Source organism: Fundulus heteroclitus, chromosome 19 (genome assembly GCF_011125445.2).
Source record: "Fundulus heteroclitus isolate FHET01 chromosome 19, MU-UCD_Fhet_4.1, whole genome shotgun sequence".
NCBI classification, from domain to species: domain Eukaryota; kingdom Metazoa; phylum Chordata; class Actinopteri; order Cyprinodontiformes; family Fundulidae; genus Fundulus; species Fundulus heteroclitus.
Genome location: NC_046379.1, coordinates 6,356,205 through 6,378,542, shown reverse-complemented (window position 1 = coordinate 6,378,542; position 22,338 = coordinate 6,356,205). Strand labels below are relative to the sequence as shown.

Genomic DNA, 22,338 nt, shown 5'->3' with positions numbered 1-22,338 from the left:
ATTAAATTATTCCTTCCCGTTCCTTCAAAATCTCTGCTGGTGTTTTGCCATCCTCTGTTAAAATGTAGTGAACAGGGTTAGTTAGACTGACTGATTCAGCTAGCTCCTATGGTAACTGAGACAGCTCCCTAGAAAGAAATTCTTTCCTCAGATTCATTAAGACAATAAAAGACTGAATGATTTATGACGTCTAATATTATTTCATGTGAGCATTTACAAGAAATTAAAATCCTGTACAAACAACTTAGTGTTCTGCACCTGTTCTCTAAAGTAAACCAAAATCCACTTGTCCACATTAGTAACCACAGTGTTTATGTGGATTATTAAAGGTAACTTTTGTACAAATGTAATATTTTACATATTTATTGAAACTGCCACAATGTCCTGACAGTAAAACATGAGACAAATAATCTGTGGGAAAAAGAAAGAAAGAAGAAAATCAAGCTCCTCCCAGTGGTCTTTCTGCCATTCGCAGAAATACGCCGCTCCCGGTCAGAAACAACCAATCAGAGCCAGGAGAAATATCAGGCTCCAACTGGATGTTAGCAGAGTTAGTCACTCTTGTGTCCATGCTGCTCACTGACCCCCCCCCCCCCCCCCCCCGGCACAGTGCTAACGTCGGATGACGTTAGCACTGTGCAAGATTAGCAAGATTGCCAGTGGGATGCAGCTCCCATGCTAATTTAATTATGGGCAAGCTTTAGTTGCTCTGAAGTGTTTGCTTGTAAAGTCATGCATAGCGCATAGTTTTCTCCCAGCGTTCCATAAATTGGCTGCTGTCTTTTCTCTATTTATCTTGAATATTGCATTTTCATCTGAATATGGCGTATTATTAATTTTTGTGCAATGTTTTCTTTTTTTCCTTTCTGATAAGTTCATTCTCTTTTGCTTTAGAACATAACTTTAAATGAGCTTCTTTATTCATTACTAATTTAGTGTATAACTCTTACTCTGTGTTTTTGCCACTGTCACACCTGACTTTCCCCGTTATGGGACAATAAATATATGTCTTATCTTATCCTAGCTGTGTGGAGAAATGGCAGAGAAACGACGTGCTTTACAAGAAAACTGCTGAAGCAAGGAAGGAAGGAGTGAAGCAAGCAAGGGGAAGGAAGGAAGGAAGGAAGGAAGGAAGGAAGGAAGGGGAAGGGAGGAAGGAAGGAGTGAAGCAACCAAGGGGAAGGGAAGAAGGAAGGAGTGAAGCAAGCAAGGGGAAGAAAGGAAGGAAGGAAGGAAGGAAGGAAGGAAGGAAGGAAGGAAAAAAAGGAAGGAAAGAAGAAAGGAGGGAGTGAAGTAAGCAAGGGGAAGGAAGGAAGGAAGGAAGGAAGGAAGGAAAGAGGGATGGACAAAAAAGGAAGGCAAGAGGGATGGACAAAAAAGGAAGGAAAGAAGGAAGGAAGGGAAGAGGGATGGACAAAAAAGGAAGGAAAGAAGAAAGAAGGGAGTGAAGTAAGCAATGGGAAGGAAGGAAGGAAGGAAGGAATGAAGGAAAGAAGGAAGGAAGGAAGGGAGGAAGGAAGGAAGTATAAAAAAGGAAAGAAAGAAGAAAGGATGGAGTGAAGTAAGCAGGGGGAAGGACGGAAGTAAGGAAGGAAGTAAGGAAGGAAGGAAGGAAGGAAGGAAGGAAGGAAGGAAGGAAGGAAGGAAGGAAGGAAGGAAGGAAGGAAGGAAGGAAGGAAGGAAGGAAGGAAAGAAACTTCATCAGATCAACCTTTTTCAGAGTGTGGAAGTATATTGTAACACCTTTTGTTTATTTCATAGTATTTCATCTCTGTCTATGCATTTCAATTAGTTTTTATATTTCCTTATGTTTGATGTGCATTAAAGCATAATATAAAGATCTATGAGAGAACAAAGAGCATCTGCTGTCGATATTTTGTTAAAGTCATGGTTTTATCAACTTTGCTGTTTTTTTTTTTAAATTACTGATTTTAGAAAATTAAAAACTATGGATTTCATTCCAACTCTGAAGCTGAAACATCGTGAAAAAAAGAAAATAGCTTTATTAAATTCCTGTGCTGTAATGTTGCGCTCTAGTCTTTTGCTCAATGAGAAAGTATTTTCTGTGTTTTTGAATGTCAGATATCTGAAATCGCACACTGATTTTGCCTTTATTATAGGTTAAGGCTCTGTTTTTGTAATATATGGCAATAGTAATGTGGAGAAAAAGCAGATTTTCTTTTGCGATTCTCTCACACATCCAAATACGAAGGACTTTTTGGCATGTTTGAGGAGACCAAAAACTCCCGTCAGTTCTGAAACAAAGATATATCTGTGTAAACCTTGAGACGTGCCACAAAGCTGACAAGAAAGTGGAGATATTACTCTGAGTAAAAAAAAGAAAAGAACAAAAAACAACTCAGAATAAGAGGCGTATTCAGGCATGAAAGCGACAAGACAGTGTAGGTGGACCTCCGGCCATTTGCCACCGTAGACGTGTCAGAATGGGAAAAGAAAAGGTGTTACTAATGACATTAATAATGGCTCATTTTCTATTTCTGTGTCCCAGGAAGCCACGTCAGAGCGACGGTAAGCCAACACACCGAATGTGACGAAAATCTGTTGCATTAAACTCAGGCACCATTAACTTTATTATTACTCACACCTGTTCTTTCCAGTGCTTAAATATCTCATGAGAACAGGGTTAAAGATTTCCACTGAGATTACAGCTGGCCCTGCGGTAGCCGACAACGCGAGCTTTCTCTAAGTGACAAACAGCCTGTGTGTGTGTGTGTGTGTGTGTGTGTTCGTAGGAAATAAGCCTTTTTTTTTCCGTGAGGTCACGTTCAGGTGCTTTAAAACACACAAGCCTTCACGTACACATCCCCTGTTGGTGTTTTCCTGTTCTGACTCTCATTTCTCTCTCTCTCTCTCTCTCTCGAGCTGCAGCACTAACTGCTGACACTTGAGCTCATACAGTCGGCTCATTAGGTTTCCGCTGGGCTCGGTCTGCAACCCACATGCATTCAATCTGAGACAAAAGAGGTCCTGCCCTGTTCCTGATTTTTTTTTTCTCTACACAACTTCCCAGTTGACTGACATTCTATAATGGAAAAAAAAAAAAAAAGACCTTAGATAAGATGGCTATTCTTAGCACGCTGTACCACTTTGGCTGAAGAACCCAAACAGGAAATGCATTCAAAGTAACCCTGCAATTAAAACGTGAAACATAAAACACAATCTAAATGTGATGGGAAGCTTAGAGTGTTTTCTAAAAGACTAAATGACGCAGAGAGCTACTGAAATGCAAGTAGTGCTCACTTTGATGTTTTTTTATATCAAAGTGCACCATTATTGACTTTATCAACTTTGCAGTAATAGCAAATAATCAGAAGAGTAAGTTCTTTTTGAAATACATGGACCAAATGTGGAGTGACTATACTGCAATAAAAGGGAAAAAAGGCCACAAAACCAAACAGATCTTCAAGATATACACTATAAATCACAATTGGTAATTTGTACTGTTAGATAGGGCAGAGTAGTAATTTTAAAACACATTTTCTGATGCAAAAAACACCCTCTGAGTCTCTTTTAAAAACAAAGCCATTACCATATATGGATCAACATGACGTGTTACAGTACAGCTGAGTTCTTGTAAACAGAAAACAGATTGTTTTCTTGAGAAATAAATATGTTTTTCCACAGGAAAATATAAAGTGGATTATTTAACCCAGTCAGCAACAGAGCTTTTATTTAAGGTCGAGGATGCAGATAGATCTTTGTTAGGGCTGATGTTATGTCCAGATAAAGCCCTGATTATCCTATACGTTTCATATGTTTAGATAAAACAAAACTGACTGGTCTAAATGTGGCGTAGCTTAGGTCCACAAGAAATAAATACATCTGAAAATCATTTAAAAAAAAAAATGCTGGGAAGCATAAACCGAGAGCTTAAAATAAATGCTTAATCTAGTTTAATATGAGTGACTTTCTTCTTTTAATCAGCTGCTGTAATAATATAAAAGAGAATCAGTATTTATATTTATCTCAGAGCCAAAAACTGAGAAAATTGTGGTAAATCTGAAAAGATATTTACATATTTACACTGTAATATCAGACGGAAACGACACACATTGCTGCTAAATACTGGAGCTGGACAGGATGAGCACCGTCTTACTTTACCTCAGCAGAGACAAAGTTCAGTTCACTTTCAGAAATAAAATATTTCCAAACAGAATTACACTCATTCACAGAGGAAACACAAATGCTCAAAATAGAGTGTTGACTTGATTCCACCTCCGCCTCAGATAAGTAATGAGGAAGTGAGGATCTTTATTTGAGGTTTTAAAAAAAGTAATTAATTCAGTCCCAACTAAAAATAAAAACCTTAATTGGAATACAAAGCATTACCTACATGTAAACTATTAGACCTACATTACTTACATAATATATTTGCGCAAGTGGAAAACAATGAAACTTGATTTTTTGAAAGGAAATGTGGAAAGAAAAAATAGAAGCAAACAAGACACGACTGTAGCTAACTAAAAAAAAATCATACTGAATGTGAGTAGATGGCACAAATACAGCAAAGGAACACTATCTGCACTATTCGGTCATATAAATTAAAGAAGCATAAAAATAAGAAATCAACAAAATTAGGTAATTTAAAACAAAAAGAACATAACCTGGCCTATTATTGTATAATTTGTATTAACAAAACCAAAGTTATTCAGAAATAACAAAGAAGAAATAATAAAAGAAACTCCTAAAAATGTCAGTGTTATGGTTTTCATTATGGGTTTATATGTTTCAGTATTTTTCTTGTTAAATATAAATATGTTATACACTGCCTGGCCAAAAAAATAGGTCCCTAATATTTAATTGACCACCTTTAGCTTTATTTACAGCGAGTATTCGCTGTGGCATTGTTTCAATAAACTTCAATAAATGTCACAAGCTTTATTTCCACCCAGGGTTGCATTCATTTTCCACCAGGATCTTGCATTGATCTGTCTTTGAATTTGCTTAGTTAAATCCAGGTGATTACTTTTTTATTTTGGCCAGGCAGTGTATTTATGTCTCCCACGGCTGCATCCCTGTTGCTCAAAGGAGTGCATCCGCAGGTCCTTCACAACAAAATTAATACGTTTGTTGTGAGCGCATGGTTCTCTTTTTTTTCATGAGCACCGGTTCTGACCAAGAATCGTGAATCATTTACACCCTCTCTCATATTCTGGTGTCCATTTGCACACGCTTTAGCTAGTAAGTAAGTAAATAAGTAAACTTTATCTAAAAAACACTAAGTGCTTTACAAAAAAACAAGCATAAAACAACACAAAATCAAAGGATAACAAAGGTAAAACAGCATAAATGCAACATCTTTGCATAAAACTAGTTGAAAGCGAGTCGGAACAAGTGGGTCTTCGACTGCTTCTTAAAGGAATGAACAGAGTGAAGACAGAATAAAGATAAAGGCGACACGTTCCACAGTCCGGGGGCCACGGCTCTAAAAGACCGATCCTCTCTGCTCCTGAAATTAGTTCAATTAACACTCTTTGGCTGGAGGATCTTAAACTACGAGAAGAGGAATACGGTTGTAAAAGGTCGGTAATATAAGCTGGAGCTTGGCCACTCAGGGCTCTAAAAGTAAAGACTAAAATTTTAAAATGAACTCTGAAATGAACCGGTAGCCAATGTAAAGAGATTAAGACTGGGATAATGTGCCGTCTCTTTCTTGTGTTGGCTTAAAGCCTTGCAGCAGCATTCTGTACTAACTGCAGACGGCCAACATCTTTCTTTTTCAAACACAAAGAAAAAGGCCGTTACAACAGTCAAGATGAGATGTAATAAAAGCATGAATAATCATCTCTAATTCGGCTTTTAAAGCCAAAGTTCAAAGCTTAGAAATATTTCTTAGCTGAAAGTAGTTTTTGATTAATCTGCGAGAATGACGCTCTGGTGAGATGGCGGAATCAAAAGTGATGATTTCTGAGGCTTGGTTTGACAGAGGAGGCCAATACACCCCAAAATTACTCGATTTCTGTTATTTGGTTCTCAGGGGCAATGATTATGGGCCATTACTCTGGGTGTTGCGTGTAAAATTATGCATATTGCATATTTTTCCTCACATTGTTGTGTAAGTAAGCTGCTGCCTTTCCCCCATTTAACTTGGATATTTAATTTGTATTTAAATGTTCCATATTATCAATAATTGCGCAATAGTTTCTTGTTATTTTTATTTTTTGCCCTTTCTGAGAAGTTAATTCTCTGTTGCTTAGAACTGATCGTTATATTATCTTGTAGTTCATTACTGGTTCAGTGTGTTACTCTGCCTCTGTGCTTTTTCCCCTATTGTGGAACTATAAAGGTATTTCTTAACTTATATTCTTCTGGCCTTGTCTTATAGTTATATTTTCTCTGTTCATTATTGTTTAGGAGTTTTCCATTTCCATTTTAGTTAGAAACGTTCAGCTCCCTAACCACTGGGCCACCACTCCCACAAGTGGCTTTAGATCAGGGGTGTCAAACATACGTCCCACGGGCCGGTTCCGGCCCGCCGGACAATTTAGTCCGGCCCGGTGGCTAAATGCATTATCATTATAAAACAAAAACAAAAAATCTTTTTTTTTTGTTCTGTCTGGCAATGTGACAATAAGAATTGTTGTCTTAATGCCAAAAAGACTTAATCAGATTTGACTTTCACAAGCGGAGCAGTACTGCTTTTGCCATAGTGCTCCGCTTGATTTATGAATGTGAATAGTTTTATTATGATTCATGCGGGGAATATCTCAAATGATATGGACACTACAATGGGAAAGTAGGAGAGGAAAGGAAGAACAAGAAGAAAAAAAAGAAAAGGCGAAAGAAAGAGGAGATAAAAGGAATAGAATGATAGAACAATTATTGAAAAAAACATGTACTTCGTTTAATTGAAAATCTGCAGTTCCTATATTGTCCACGAAGGACGCTGTGTTTTAGTCAGAACGACTCCAGTCACTGCATTCAGCAGGGGAAAATTGTTTCTCCCAAGGGGTTAACAGTCTTTACAGCCCGGTAAATATTCAGCTTTGTTTATGTACAAGCATGCCACAATGTTTAGGATCAGGTTTGGAGTTTTTGGCCTTGCTTTAATTGAATTACATTTAATCCCACGCCCCTGTGCGATCCTGCAAACGCTGCATTAATGTCTCTGTGGCAGACGTCTATTTCCCCACTAATATCATTCTAATGTTGTTATTTCTGACAGTCAAACTATGTTCCCACGCTGACAGACTCTCTCTCCTTCTTCTGTCATTATAGCAGAGCCCCCTTTTTTGGCCTCAAGGACCACAGGCGTTTTCACCTGACTTTTAAAGATACTAAATATAGACGCAAAAACTTTCACCCACTCTCAGTTTTAGGTTTGGGAAATCCCTTTGCAGGCTGTATTTACATTCGCAAATCCCATCCCATAAATTTTCACGGTTTGGTCATTAGCATGTGATCTGCATATTCATGAAGGCAGACACGCAAAAAGATTGTAGTCACTGTTCTGCTCATTTTATGAACGCAAACTGCTTTGCTCCTGGTTTGAAGATCAGCTTTGTACACACTAATTAGTTTGATCCTGTTTTAATACGTAGAAACCTTTTGAAGATCAGACCCTATACGTTTTCAAAGAAAGAGTGACACAAACCTGTCATTGCTGAGGATAGACTTATTTTTAAACTGAGCCTAAATGAATTTGCAAACTGGATGTATTTCTTTTAATGAAGAAAACTGTCCTTAAGTTTTGGATCTGCAATTATTCACACATCCCTTTCCTACCAAAATTCTGACTGCTTTTTTTTAACAAAAATATTGCATGCTTAGTTTATTGTTAAGCAGAATTTTTAAAAAGTTCACAAGATCATTATGTATGATATTCAGTTTTTAAAATAATATTTTCTTGGTTAATGATGATCTGGTAAAAAAGGTAAAAAAGTTTGATCTAAACAAACAGTTTCTCACCCATACGTTTAAAGGAGCTATAAGTAAGACATTTTTTTTTTTTTTTTGGGGGGGGGGTTGTTTGCTGCTCTAGTGGCTTGCTTTTTATGGAAGTAGGCTGACAGGAAGGGGGGTGGAAGAGGGGGAGAGACATGCGGCAAAGGACCGCGGGTCGGATTCGAACCCGGGTCGACCGCGTCGAGGACTAAGGCCCCCGTATATGGTTCGCGCTACCTGCTGCGCCACAAGTGCGCCCCACAAGTAGGACATTTTACTGTAAAATCAACCTAAATCAATCTCATCTGTCACCTGGGATAGAAGTAACATTCTCTATAAACAATCGGTCCTCTCCATCAACAATGTCTTAGTCACGTTTTCCTCCTTTCAAACCTAGAGGTACGGTCAGGAACTACTTCGGCTCAGAGTGTAGCCAGTGTTTACTTCCTGGTTTCTTAGCCAATCATATGTAAGTCCCCTGGGTTCCAAACACAGAGCGCAGCATTTGGTTTTTTATTGTGGCAAAAAAGAGCAGCAGCCTGCTAACATGGAAGACAGCAAGAGAAGCCAACCAGAAATAGAACAGAACACAACATCATAGACATGTCCTGTTGAATTAAAAATTCAAAACAGCAACACGCCGTTTAAAATCGGCATATTAGATTGTTGTGGTTGACGAGCTGTTGTACCGATTTGAGCCACAAGGTGTCCCTATTACTTGTAGCTCCTTTAACTGCATGTTTCAGTTTATTTCCACGATGGAGATAAACAAAAAAGTGTTTAATTTAATCGTGCACTATTATCAGAAACATAATTGTAACGCTCGCTATCATTCTCCTTCTGATCCTTGCTTAGGGCAACTGACTGCTATACAGATTATGATCCCTCATTTAAGCAAAACAACCCTGAGCAACCTGCTAGTAGCCATAGGGGGTTCAAACTACCACAGTTCTTTACAGTTGACCAAGATTTTTACAAATCACTTGAAATTGTTGGTTGGATTCATACCACTGGGGGGGTGGAAAAAAAAAACGATGAACTCTCAGTACAAAACGTCCTTAAGATGGCTGACATGAAATGACCCAAATGCAGAGTTTCCCAAATGATGAATGGGTGAGATGAAGGCCCCTGTACGCACGCCGATGTCCGCTTACCTCTTTTGATGCCTTGGTTACATTTGGTGCAGTCTTTGGGGCTGAAGCGGCACCCTCCTCTGGTGATGGCAGGAATCACACTGGAATAGGAGTAGCCATTGATTCTGCAGGGCTCTCCGTAGCACGCCTCCACTGAAGTGCAGCAGTAAACTGGATGTCTGATCCCTGAGGGTTGCGGACCTGTGCTGGGGAGCAGCTTCGGCCTCTTGCTGCCCCTCTGGCATAACGAGAGGGGCGGTATAGGAGAAGGCGGGCTGTCTGGATGGCTGAAGTGGACGTAGTAGCCCGGGTAACACGTGTACGTGTGGGGGCTTATGGTTATGGCTGCTGGGTGGGCTACAGAATGGGGTGTTTGGAGATGGTGGTGGTGGTGGTGGTGATGATGGTGGTGGTGGTGGTGGTGGAACACCTCGGACTGTGAGTCGTCCTCTGGCTCCTTAAAGGTCTTGTCCTCCAGGAAGAGGGCCAGTCTGTGACAGTACTCGACGCATCTCTCCTGGGAGCAGCAGAAGCAGGAGGTCACTTCCGTCTCCATCTGCTCCTCTTTGATTGTTTTCAAGGGGAACCCCAACGAGGAACCACACTGGAAGGCATGTTTGACACAGCCCTGGCCCCCCGTGGCACTCTCCCACTCTGTCTGACAAAGACTGCAGCAGCCCTGAGAGGCACAGCTCAGCTTGGGGTGAGCCTGAAACTCTGTGCCCTGATTTCTGTGCTTAAGCGGCTCTTCTAATCTCGTGTGTGGTCTTCGTTTTTTGGTCAGCGTTGTTCCTTCGCAGACGGGGTCAGGATTTAGGCCGTTCGGAGTGGATTCTGTGGGTTCGTGCCTCACCTCCGGCTTGGACTCTGTCTTCTTCTGCCGTTTGGTTTTGTACTGGGCGCTGGTGAGTCTGAGCAGCGTTGCAGCAGTGAGACCCGCCTGACGTCGCGGTGTGGGAGCAAACAAACTCAACCAGTCAATGCTCTCCGTCTGATCTTTTGGCCTCTTCTGTTTTTTGGCTCCTTTCTCTCCCGCAGAAACACTTTTGGCTTTAGGGACATCCCTGTCTGCGTCTTTGCCCAAAGGTTGCAGTTTCTTTGTGAGATTTGTCACCATCGAACCGCTTCTGTAGAGCAGCAAACTGTTGACAGCCTCAGCATTGAGAGAGGCCATTCTTCTCCTTCGAGGCTCAACAGCGGGGGAGGTGAACATGAGTAAGGCGTCCTCTTGGGTGGTTTTTGGTTCCAGAGTTTGCTGATTGGCTCTGGAAGCTGACATTAGTCCAGATTTGGTCACTCTTGGATCAGAGCACTCCTTCTTTTTGACCTTAGCAGTCTTTCGCATCTTGGATTTTGCATGTTTTTCTTTACCGACGACTCCCTTCTCATCCAGACGGGTCAGCAGAACGCAACAGGCTAATGCATCTCCATTACCCGCCGCTCCGGATGTCTTCCTGTGACGGAAACCTTTAATGTCTCTCTTTAGCTTTTCACTAAGCTCCTTCTTCCCAATCCTTTTCTTGAATGCGTTCTTCTTCAGGAGCTTCCTGCATTTCACCGGCTGGCCCTGTTGAGCTTTCACCATGGTCTCAGCATCAGTGAGCAGATGTGCCGAAATCTCGTGCTCCACAGGTCCTACAACAGAGGGTTTCAGGTCGTCATTGATCTGTGGAGACACAGAGGAAACATGAGCAATGAGCCCCATGAGTGAGTTTTCAAATCCATTTTTTTTTTGCCGTTAAAACCTGCAAATTAACAAGTGATTTATTTATGCTGCTTTCTAAAGGATTAATCAAATACAAATATGAATAATGTGTCGCACGTATGTATTAAGCTCCATGTACTGCAACATTTCTAAATAAATATAGTGCAACCAGATGCTTTTAGAAGTCACCTAATTAGCGATTAGAGTCGACCTGAGTGTGATTTACTCTCAGCGTGAATCCAGCTGTTCTTTAAAGGTCTCAGAGGTTTGTTAGAGAACATTTGAGAACAAACAGCATCATGAAGACCAAGGAACAGCAGACAGGTCAGGGAGAATGTTGGGAAGAAGTTTAAAGCAGGGTTAGGTTATAAAACGATATGGCAAGCTTTGAACATCTCACAGAACATTGTAAAAGGTACCTGAGAGGTTGACTGTATTTTTAACTATTTTCATTTTCAGCTTTTAACTATCTTATTTGTCTATTTTAGCTTATCTCTATTTTAATTACACTGTTATTTTCAGGACCTGTCCAGGGTGTAATCCGCCTCTCGCCCACTGACAGCTGGAGATAGGCACCAGCACCCCTTGCAACCCCAATAGAGATAGACGTGTTAGAAAATGGATGGATGGATGTCATTTTCAGTTGTATATGTACAGCACATTGGTGAACTTTGTTATTAGAAAGTGCTTTGTAAATAAAGGTGGTATGGTATTAATCAGATTATTCAGAGAACCCAACCCAAGTTATCTCTGTGGGAGCCACAGGCATTCGCAGCTCAGGTGGGGAAACCTATTTACAGGATAGTTATCAGTTGCACACTGCAGGTGAAACAGGGTGGCATCATCATAGTGTAGATGAATGGATGGATGGATGGATGAGGCATTTGAATTGCTCTGCAATCCAGACTGAGGAAATCTAACCTCTCAGTGCTTAAACAGTCACACTTTAAAGGTGAAGGATGTCATATTTACATAACGGATATTTATAATTATTCAGGCTCTGAGATTCTCTCTGTCACAGAGTAATTCTTACTTATTTATCTAAAAAGAATCACTCTATATTTATTTTTTTTGGATAATTGTCTGCGATGTTGCAAATTAAGCCACAGATTGGCCGCACTGGAAGCGACCACACAGTTTTTTGTTTTTTTTTCTGCAGGAATGAGCCGGGAGCTGATCCTCGTTTCCACACAAACTGGTGACAGAAACACACACAGCGGCCTCCTCAGTTTCCATGTCAACAAGCTGCTGTGGAGTACATCAAACCATCGCCGGCAACTCTGGAGAAGAAAGGGCTTTACGAAGCTCTTGATGTAATTCACTCATCTGCCTGCTTTCCTGGATCACAAAGAAACCCAACGGACTGACCTGGAACCCTTCAGACTTCCTTATGATTCAACTGCAGCAGGGGGAGATGCATCATTGTTCTTCCTGCTGCTGTACAACACAATTATCCTGCCTGACCTCCGAGAGGTCAGTCACCATGTAAGTCTTTAAATATTAAGCAGCTCTTAAACTGAAAATCACCGAGCACACTCTCGATTTGAGATAAACAAAGCTTAAATCACTATATTTACCACTTTCTCTTACTATTGTTGACTTTTTCTGCTTTGTTGCTTGAAAGTTTAGCTTGAGCCCTTCACCCTTTTGCGTATTGTTAACCGAGCACGGCCCGTCAAAAAGCATAATGTCAGGTTACGGCTGAAAACCTGCTGCTGCGATGCATAAAAACACATCTGACAGGTGACGAATAGTCCCAAGTCTCACACCACTTCATTTACTGACCAAGTGAGCAGCAAATTGCTGTACTTTACGATGACAGCTTGCATTGAGGCAACACTAAATGAAGGGTTAGAGAAACAAAAATGACCACTGGCTTCGCTCTCAGCATTTTCGAGATTAGATGACAGGCAGCAGATACGCTCCGTCCATCAGAGTGGAAAATGTAAAGACTTTCTCAAAATGCTTGTAAGCCGTTGTCCGTTTCAATGAACGTTATTCCCGGTCACACACACACACACACACAGATATGCATGCAAACAAACGCAAACCCACTTTAACTGCCTGTGGAGGACATTTTCGAGCAATCTCATTGGCCCGTCTTATTGCTGAATAACTCGGTGAACCATGAAACACGATCCATGAGGGCGAAATTTAATTTCCACATAATAAGCGCACAGAAGGAGCCTCGCATTGAGTTGCTGTCTGTGGATATCAAATCAAGTTGCTCCATTTGAACAGGACAGGCGTGCACAGTTGAAGGACAGTAGCTGATTGCCGAGGCTCATTCTGTCCTCAGACGAGACGGTCTCCACGCTGACCTCAACCAGCAACTCCTCAGCCTTTTGAGGATAAATTCATTTATGATTTCCATATTCATTTGTTGGCATCATTTCACCTTTTTATGCCTATAAAGAAGCTTAAATGATGTGCATTGCACAGCAGCAAAGGCAACAGCTTTCTTGACACACCAGCACCTCATAAGATTAAGTTACTTAAAGACACAGCGACGCCTGTGTTTTCCTTATCATTTGTAAAAACCTGAAGAACTGAGAGCACACTTTATCCTGAGGTGCAATGTAAACATGTACATCTTTGTGTTTTAAATATTAGAAAGCAGGCAGATTTTTAAAACTTTTCCCTGAGCTGTGGATCACAGCAAAATTTAGTTTGGGTACCGTCTGAGTTTTTATGTTAGTCACCGGCTGACTAACATAAAAGCCTTTTTTAAAATAACTTCTTAACTTGTGCCTTATCCAGTCCTGAGGACTCCAAAGCGCTTCACACTACATTCACCCATTTATTCGCATTGTAGCCACAGCTGCCCTGGGGCAGACTGACAGAAGCGAGGCTGCCACACATCAGCGCTACTGGGCCCTCTGACCCACAGTGTCTTGCCCAAGGACACAATGACTGAGACGGTCGGAGTGGGGGGTTCGAAATCACTAGGTCCTTACACCACTGTCGCTCCGGGGGCTATGCACATTTACTATCACAGTGGTTTTAATACTTTACAATGATGCTCACAGTGAAAGAGAGGCTGCATCCAAAATGTTCTAACTATAGAGTCTAGCTCCTGTTCCTTGACCTTTCACGGGGGTCAACAGTAAGAACTCTATCGTGGGCAGGAAAGGAGCCTCGGACTACTGTGCTGATTTCGGACAGCCTTTAACTCCGACGTCATTACGCAACAGAAACATACATGGATGGTTCTAGTCAAATCCGGCCCTACAGCCTTGCGTAAAAGAACCACAAAGTGCGCGTTCTGTTCCTTCCAGACCTTTTTGTTAATTACAGTAAGGTGGGCTGCAGTGTTGTATAGTAACGAAGTAAAAATACTTCACTACTGTACTTAAGTATATTTTGGAGTACTTTATACTTTCCTCGAGTATACATTTTTTTTTGAGAACTTTCACTTTTACTTCACTAAATTTTCGAACTCAATTGCATACTTTTACTCCAATACATTTTCAATGGTTTAGTTACTCGTTACAAAAAAAAAAGAGAGTAGTGGCAGGTGTATGGGGGGGGGGGGGCAAAACTGTGTTTCCAAGGCCCTAGCAAAGCTGTCAGCTGGCCTGCCTGCAGGTGTATCTATTAGCAGGTTTACCACTTCCTGTAGGTTAACTAAGCCTGGTTTATCAGTTAACCGTGTTCTTAGTATACACCCCCTTTGCCTGCACTTAGTTGTGTACAATTTTAAAGTGTCTAGCACCTTACTTGAAGAAGGAAAACTGAAAGCTTACAAAAAGGTTGTATTTTCTGTCTAAACCTGGTCTAAATTTCTCCTGCACTTGGTTGTTTATATATAGTGAATTTCACCTTCAAAGTTTACCAAAATATAAAAAACGTCATTCAAACTGCATTTGGCTTCTTTCACTTTTTACTTATACTTTTCATTACATTACTTAGTACATCTATTTTTACAGTGATTTTCATACTTGAGTAAGACATTTCAGATACTTTTTACCTTAAGTAACATTTCAGTCAGTGACTTGGACTTTTACCAAAGTCATATTTTGGAGAGGTACCTATACTTTTACTTGACTCTGAGATTTCAGTACTTTATACAACACTGGTGGGCTGTACAGATATGTACAATGAAAATGATTGTGGGATTCCTCATGGCTCCTTGCCACCGATAAGTAACATCACGAGCTCCCTATGCTGAAGGAACTATGAATCAAACGATGGGGATTGGTCAGAGTTTTTACAGTCCTGCAACCCTCACAGAGATCAAATTTTTTCGTCCCTTTTTCTGAATACATAATGTATTGACTACTCTCAGGAGGGAAGGTCAATTTCACCCAGCATAACAAAAGTGTTTCTGAACAGGATTACCAACTATTGCTTTAAGGAAAGCAGCTCGAACACAACCAAATGAATTCTACAACATTCAAAGCAAGTGGAGGGGAAAAACTTTTTCCTGTCAATTTTTCCAGCATCTGTGTAATTTTTATCATAATGTCAAACCTCAGGTTCAAACCTTCAAAGTTAACAGTTAGATTAATCCTCATTAAAATCAACAAACACCTTCAATTTTGTTCAGGCAGACAAATCTATCTAAAGATCTAAAACTAAACGGTGAACAAACTATTTCACTTAACAGAAAGTTAAAAAAATTTGAAAAGCAAATCACACCAAAGACAAAAATACATTTCTGTGGAAACAGCAGGCAGATTAGTTACCCACAATTAAAATGTGCACCGAATTACAATGAAAGCTGAAAGCATGAAAAGAATCAATTCTTTTTTATTTTTCCTTTTTTCAGGTCAGTTAGGATTACCAAAATGATTTATATGTCAGAAAATCAATTTTTTAAGATTTAGAAAAATGAGTACACCATGAGTTTATCACCTTTACACAATTAGTGAAATCTCAGGTGCTGATGTCACGGTGCTGTATACTTCTAATTAATTCACAACATTTACCTAAATGGAGGCAGATATGTGGATTTAGTTAAAGGCAACAAGTCAAACAGTCTGCCTCCTTAAACCATGGGTAAATTAAAAGAGATGATGTAAAATGTGCGCATCAGCTTTACAAGCTGAAGATCTTGTGGAGTATTTTTATCCACAGCAAAACTGGACCTGTGGCAACATGGGCTGAAAGGCCGCTCAGCAAGGAAGAGGCCAATATTCCATAACAAAGGTACAACTTTACGTTTTTTGGCCATAATGACCATTGTTATATGTGAAGAAAAAAGAAGGAAGCTTACAAGCCAGTGAATAATACACTAATTGTGGAGCACGGGGGAGGCAGGATCATGTTGACGGGGTGTTTGGCTGGAAGAGGAACAGATGCACTTCACAATACAGACGACATAATGAGGAACGAGCCCTATGTGGAAACATTGAAGCAGCATATAAAGAGCCAGAAAGCTAAAGCTGGGCCATAAAGGGATCTGGGTAATGGACATAAACGAGCAGCTAAATTAAGGCAACAAACTCAATGTTGAGAAGCGGCCATCAGAAAAGGCCTGATCCCGGTGCGATAGTGAAGTTGTGTGCAGAGCTGAAAAGGCGTGTGTGAGCAATGTAGCCTACAGACCTGACATGCACAAAAATGCTAACAAATTAGACTGAAACTACTGAATTTGAAAAAAGTTCTCTCAATTTTCTGGCTTTCAGCAATCATGAATATTCTTGGTAATCCTAACAGACCTAAAAACAGGAAAGACTAGTCTGATAGTCAGATAGTTGGAAACGAAGAGGTTAGATTCCCTTCAGTATTAATGGATGCCGCTGAGGCGTGAACCATCTGGTTGCTTCCACGAAGTCCATTAATCTCTTATAATGGACACCTCGAAGGGCATTATCCCGCTTATTCCATAGTCACTTACGAATGAAAAATTTAAATCAAATCAATTATGAATAATTTAATGTTTTTGGTCACCATTAAAATTGTAAGTTTTTCACAAGAAGCGGCTGAGAGAACTATTTAATATCTCGTTGTGACACGTTGGCGTTACCAGCTAACGTTTGAGCTAGCGCAACAACTTAGAACCATCAGGCTATTTGACCCGAACGTTTTTATAGGTGTCCTATACTTTTCAACGGACACCATGTAGCCAATCTGAATCGAGCATTCACCCAGACCGTGGCTTAAGTCTGGCTTCAACTGAATAGAGAGAATACTTCATTTTTCAGGACAGTTTTTAGTAACCATGAATTTATTATTTTGGTAAAGGATAAAACTGGTGTATAAAGGTGTTTTTAAGCACACCGGAAGCATTTATCTGGTGTAGCTTTAGAAAAAAAAAGATAAATCTGCAACTTTGCTGTCTGTGCTCTTTTCGGTGACGTAATTTACATGAATCAGCACAGTCCTCACATGCTCTTGAAATGGTTTGTCACGCAGCGATCAAATTTGTCCCAAATTCTAACATCTTGACTCATCCCTGTTTCACCAGTAGCCCTGTCTCCTTTATGAGGCCCTTTTTGGCATCTTAACTCTCATTTTCATCTCTCACATTGAGCAAAAAGATACAGCAGGCCAGCAGATTTAATCACAAATCAGTTCCTATTAACTGTACAAGTGCTGTTAGATGGGACTGAAAACATTCAAATACTCAACCCTATACTCTTTGAATAAGCTTTAACAATTGGGTCTTTATTAGTCTTTTTTGATTTTAGATGTGTATTTTAACTTTTGGCTGCATCTAGGTGCTTTTTTAATTGACGTATAACTCAAGTCAGTGAAACTCTTGCAATTGTTTTTAAACTTTAAAGTGCACTTTTCTCTGTCAACTAAAGTACAGATGGTCTGCAGCAGCAATGGCTGCATCATAGCAGCAGGCAGTGGCACTTTGTGGACGCCCGGGCGTCGATTTCCATCAAAACAGCAGGAAAAAGCATGGACACCGTGAACATAAATTACAAAATAAAAAGTAATCATCGCATCTGTTCTCTCAAAAAAAACCCAAAAAAACATGTCTAACTTTTACAATTTTAACATTCCCATTCCATTTCGGGTTTATTTGAGGTTAATTGCTTGTGTAAGTCTAAATTCTGATTTTTAAATGCCGTGGGAAGCTGGCCAGATGCGCGTCCGTCTATGCGTTTGAACTTTTGGATGTCATGTTTCTTTAATTTGGTCTCTAGCTGTTTACTCCAAGATTCTCCTCGGTGCAGCTCTCTGCGCCTGTGGCCAATCGCCGCTTATTGTGTCCTTCAACCAATCAGATTAATCCATCACGCACCCCAGCGGTCAAGAATGTCACTTAGACATGACAACAATGACAAGACAGAAGAGGATGGTCATTTACTTACACAATAGTAATTTCGCGAGGCTAATGGAACTTGGACCAGATCAACCGACTTAAAAGTCCAGCGGGTAAGTGACTGCGGACACATTTATTTTTAAGCAGTTTAGTTCCTAATGCAACCCCCAAAAAAATCTTGTATCGCTAGTATCTACTGGCAGCAGGGTACAAAAACAAAAACTATTTAAAGCAATCGATTTAGATTTCAATAAATAAATAAATACCATGCATTTCTGTTTATCTTGTAGACCTGAAATGACATCGGGTTCATCTTAAATCAGACTCCTTAAACAAATACACAGCAATGAAACTGAACTCCATGAAACTTAAAGTTTAGATAGATGTGATTTATATTTATTTTGCCTATCTAGTCCTACTTTTTAAACATCTGAAACAACTGCAGTCTCTTATCATTAGGGACAGAAAGTTAACTTATCTGTGCAAGTGAGGCCTGACGGGGTCAGGATTAAAGCCCTGAAGCTGATCTGATGAGAAGCTGCTCCTTAGATATTCTCCAACCACAAGTCAACTGAGCCCCAATGACAGATGAAATAGGCGCTGATTCCTCCCTGCCTCTCACTCACTCACTCACTCCTGCTGATGGCGTGTAGCTTCATCTCCAGCAGGAGGAGGAGGAGGAGGAGGAGGAGGAAGGATGGAGAAGGACGTGGTGTGGAGCTGTCACCATGAGCGCAGAGAGCCCCGGAGCTCCTGCAGGAATCTGAGCCGCTACCAGCCACCAGAGTCCACTTTTTTTCTCAGCAACACGAACCACCACCCTCCGCCAACAGATCCCTGACCAGCCACAAACACACCCACACCCACGTCCACGCAGCAATCCCGGACCGCACCGAGCGGAACGCTCCGAGCAGCGGGTGCGTGGGTTAAAAATCAGGCTGAGCTGTTCCAGAAATGAGAGAGACTCGCCTGTGGGAGCCCACAGCTGCCCACGGCGCTGTTAATCCGACAGCATGCAGGCTGTTACATCAGAAGTAATAAAACCCAGAAAGCTCCACGGCCGACGTGAAAAAAACACCCGGAACATCTCGGTTCCGTCGGACCAGAGGGAGTGAACCGCTCGGTACTACCGGAACCAGCGGGAGCTCGGATTACAGCAGAGTTGTTGCAGCGGGCGAGCCGCGACCAGAACGACCGAGACCCAATCCGGTTCGCTTTACCTGCCCGCCGGGTGACCCAGCTCGGCGGATCCGTCCTAGATCCGAACCTTTAATGCGGAGCCGGCGAGGCGGACCGGGATCCGCGAAGCGAGCAGCCCGCAGCAGCCGCAGACATGGTGCGCAGATCGGCGAGCGGTGACCTACTTCCGAAGCGGCATGCTGGAGATAATATCCATGCGCTGTCTGCGTTCACAGGCGTGCGCCGGGACATCCCTCCGAACCCCGGTTCCTGGTCCTGCAGCACCGAGCCGTCCTCGGGCGCTTTTACGGGGAGGGACACGGTGTAATTTGGCTCATCGGCTGGGAAAGGCTCTATTTTAAGTCGGCAAACTTTCTTCTAGGAAGTGATCAACCGAGAAACATCGTGGGGGAAAAAAAATAATATCTATTTTTCTGTTAGTCCCTTAAGCAACACTAAAATACCCATTGCGTAAATAAACGATAAAAAAAGATAAACGCAATTATTATATAGATCCATAACAGAGTCAAATGTTATGCCTGTTAATTTTAACTATATCATGACCAACAATCATTCACTAAAAATCAATAGTATATTACGCAAGACCCGTAATATTCATTTTTATATACAGAATTGTGGGCCTAATGAAGAGTGTGTCCATCTACTGGACAGTACATGCCCTCAATAATTGGTCTGGGCTCGTTTTGCATGAATTACTGCATCAGTGCAGCGGAGCCTGGAGATGATCAGCCCCAAGGTTCTGCTGAGGCGCTCAGGAAGCCCATCGCTTTGATAGCAGCCTTCAGCTCGTACGCATTGTTGGACCTGCTGTCTCTCATCTTCCTCCTGACAATGGGCTCTCCATGACATTTAGGTCAGACCAGTTGGCCGGCCAATCAATCCCAACGACACCCTGGTCGTTAAAGCAGGTATTGCTACTTTTAGCAGTAGGCCTGCTGTTGGAAGAATCAGCATCCACAAAAAAGCTGGTCAGCAAAACCCAGTCAGCAGCGGACCTGATTATACGTACGCCTCATTCAGACATGATGAGTCTGATGTATATTTTAAGCTGTCAGGTCTAAAAGCGGTCTGGCCTCAAGACAAAAAATTAAAAGTCATCAGATTTGCAAACTATGCAACATGTCAGAGTGTAAATCAAAGCTCAAGGGCAGCTTTGATTTAGTAATATAACCTAATTCCCCCCTCCCTGAGATGATACTGTGGTAATAACGCATCACCACACAGAATTACGTTAAACATGACAATATTTCCACTGTACTGATTGGAAGGAAACACACATTTTATTCTGAAGCGTAATTAAAACAAAACATCCGGCTGCAAAGGCTGTGCGCCGACAGCCAGATGCTTCCTCGACATCTTCGGAGACCACGTTCACGTTTGTTGCCATCAGAAAAAAATGCTGGTTGTGCAGCAAGCATGATAATTTCCCAGCAGAGCTACAGCATCATTGAGAGAAAGTTGTTTGCAACACGGAGAGGAAACAAGGCGTGCATGCCGTTCCCGATGCAGATAAGCCACGAGGTTTCATTTGCATTAAAGAAACAATAATGTCATTATGTGCCACTAAAAACATGAACATCTTATGTATCTGTTCTGTATCTCACCTAAAACAGGTCTATATTTAGACTTCCAATGAAGAACTAAAACCAATTCTGGACGCCTAAAACCAAACATCCACCAAGTTTAGCCAAGTCGCCTCTGCATCATTTAGGCATTGTGTGGATCTTCATCGTGAGGGGAGCATGGACAACTCCAGGTACACGTCTCTGCCAACTTTGGAGTGGATCAAACACAGCAGAACCTCAAGCATTCGTTCCTGACTCTGTCTCTCTACTCTTAATCCAGATGTTTGGGACCTGGATGTAACGCTTACTGCTGGAGAACCCGATATTCAGCCGAACGCGGAGCTTCGTTTTAAAAAGTTTATTGCAAGAAGTGAATCATGGCAGATGAGGCAGGCAAGTATTGGGCAAGAGACCAGAGGATGCAGGTGGGGCGACTGAGAGAACCAACACTGAAAAGAAGAAGCAGGCAATGAGAGAGTTGAACAGGTACGCAGGCCGATGGCTCACCAGAGCGGACAGAGCAGGCAGCAGGAACTCAGGAGAAACATGGTAGATGTGAGCAGCACGCAGAAACTGGAAAACCTCCTTAGTGAGGGCTGATCATAGGCAGAGAAAAACTGGGAGCGTCAAAGCGGCAGCGCATAGAAACGGGACGAGACGTTCTGGCAGTGAGTGGCAGGAGGTGTAAGTAGACGTGTGAACAGGTGAGCACAGTGGACTCTGATTAATGCAGCAGGTAGATCTGATCTAACTGATTAACTGGTGACTGAGGAGTGGACTGAGATGATAGAATAGATTGAAACTGAGAGGCTAAGAGGAATGAAACAATAAACAGTCCAGAATAGTCCAAAAATTAACAATAATAATAAAAAAAATAAAATAAAAAAACATGACACTGGAGTTCCACCTGAAAATAGGTCTTTGAACCGCCGTGCAACAAAGCAGGCTTTTATCTCCTTAGCCCAGGTGAGACGCCTCTTATCTGTTGCATAAGGAGTTGACATAAGGAATGAAACACCTGCTGCCCATATTCTGGACATGTCTCTGTGTGAAGGTTGCCATTGTCTCTGCTGCTTGTCTGCCATATCTACCATTTTTTCCTTCCACTCAACTTTCCATTAATATCCATGGATACAGCCCTCGGTTCAGCCAGATTCTTTTACAATGGCGTTTTGTAACTTACCCCTCTAGCAGAGGGCCATCACTGACCAATAGCTCTGAAGTTCCTCATCTCCCAACATAGTGTAGTGTTGCCATTTAAAGCATTTCTTTATTTAAAGTCCTTTTAAAAAGTGTAATAATGCAGTTCTGATTCGCTTTCAGCCATATTAATTTATATTACTAATAAATGTGTAATAAGTGCACTTCTTATAATAAATTACTGAAACTGAATTTTTAAGGCTTTCCAATGTTAAAATGACACATTCAGATTTATTTTGTAACCCTATAGGCGTCTTGATCTTATAAGACTAATGATCTTATAACCAAACTACATCATATTCACTAAACTGCTGCTAGATGTCTCCATAGAGGAGCAGAAACATCCCATCCTTCTCCACCCACCACGTCACCATAATTAAACACTGAAAACATTTGAATATAAAATCC

At 41.3% G+C, this 22,338-nt stretch overlaps 1 protein-coding gene across 3 annotated transcripts in view; it reads right to left on the bottom strand.

Annotated features, from left to right (window-relative positions):
* Window positions 1–22,338, bottom strand: part of bahd1 (bromo adjacent homology domain containing 1) — a 65,202-nt gene that overhangs the window by 19,714 nt on the left and 23,150 nt on the right. For 2 of the 3 annotated variants that reach the window (XM_012864590.3, XM_036150862.1), the window contains exon 2: window positions 9,060–10,704. In XM_012864590.3, coding sequence (XP_012720044.2) covers window positions 9,060–10,623 — 1,564 coding nt within the window. In that variant the 5' untranslated portion in view covers window positions 10,624–10,704. Of the gene's footprint in view, window positions 1–9,059; window positions 10,705–19,329; window positions 19,433–22,338 lie in introns of those variants that run through there. The other variant, XM_021317533.2, reaches the window with a different exon arrangement.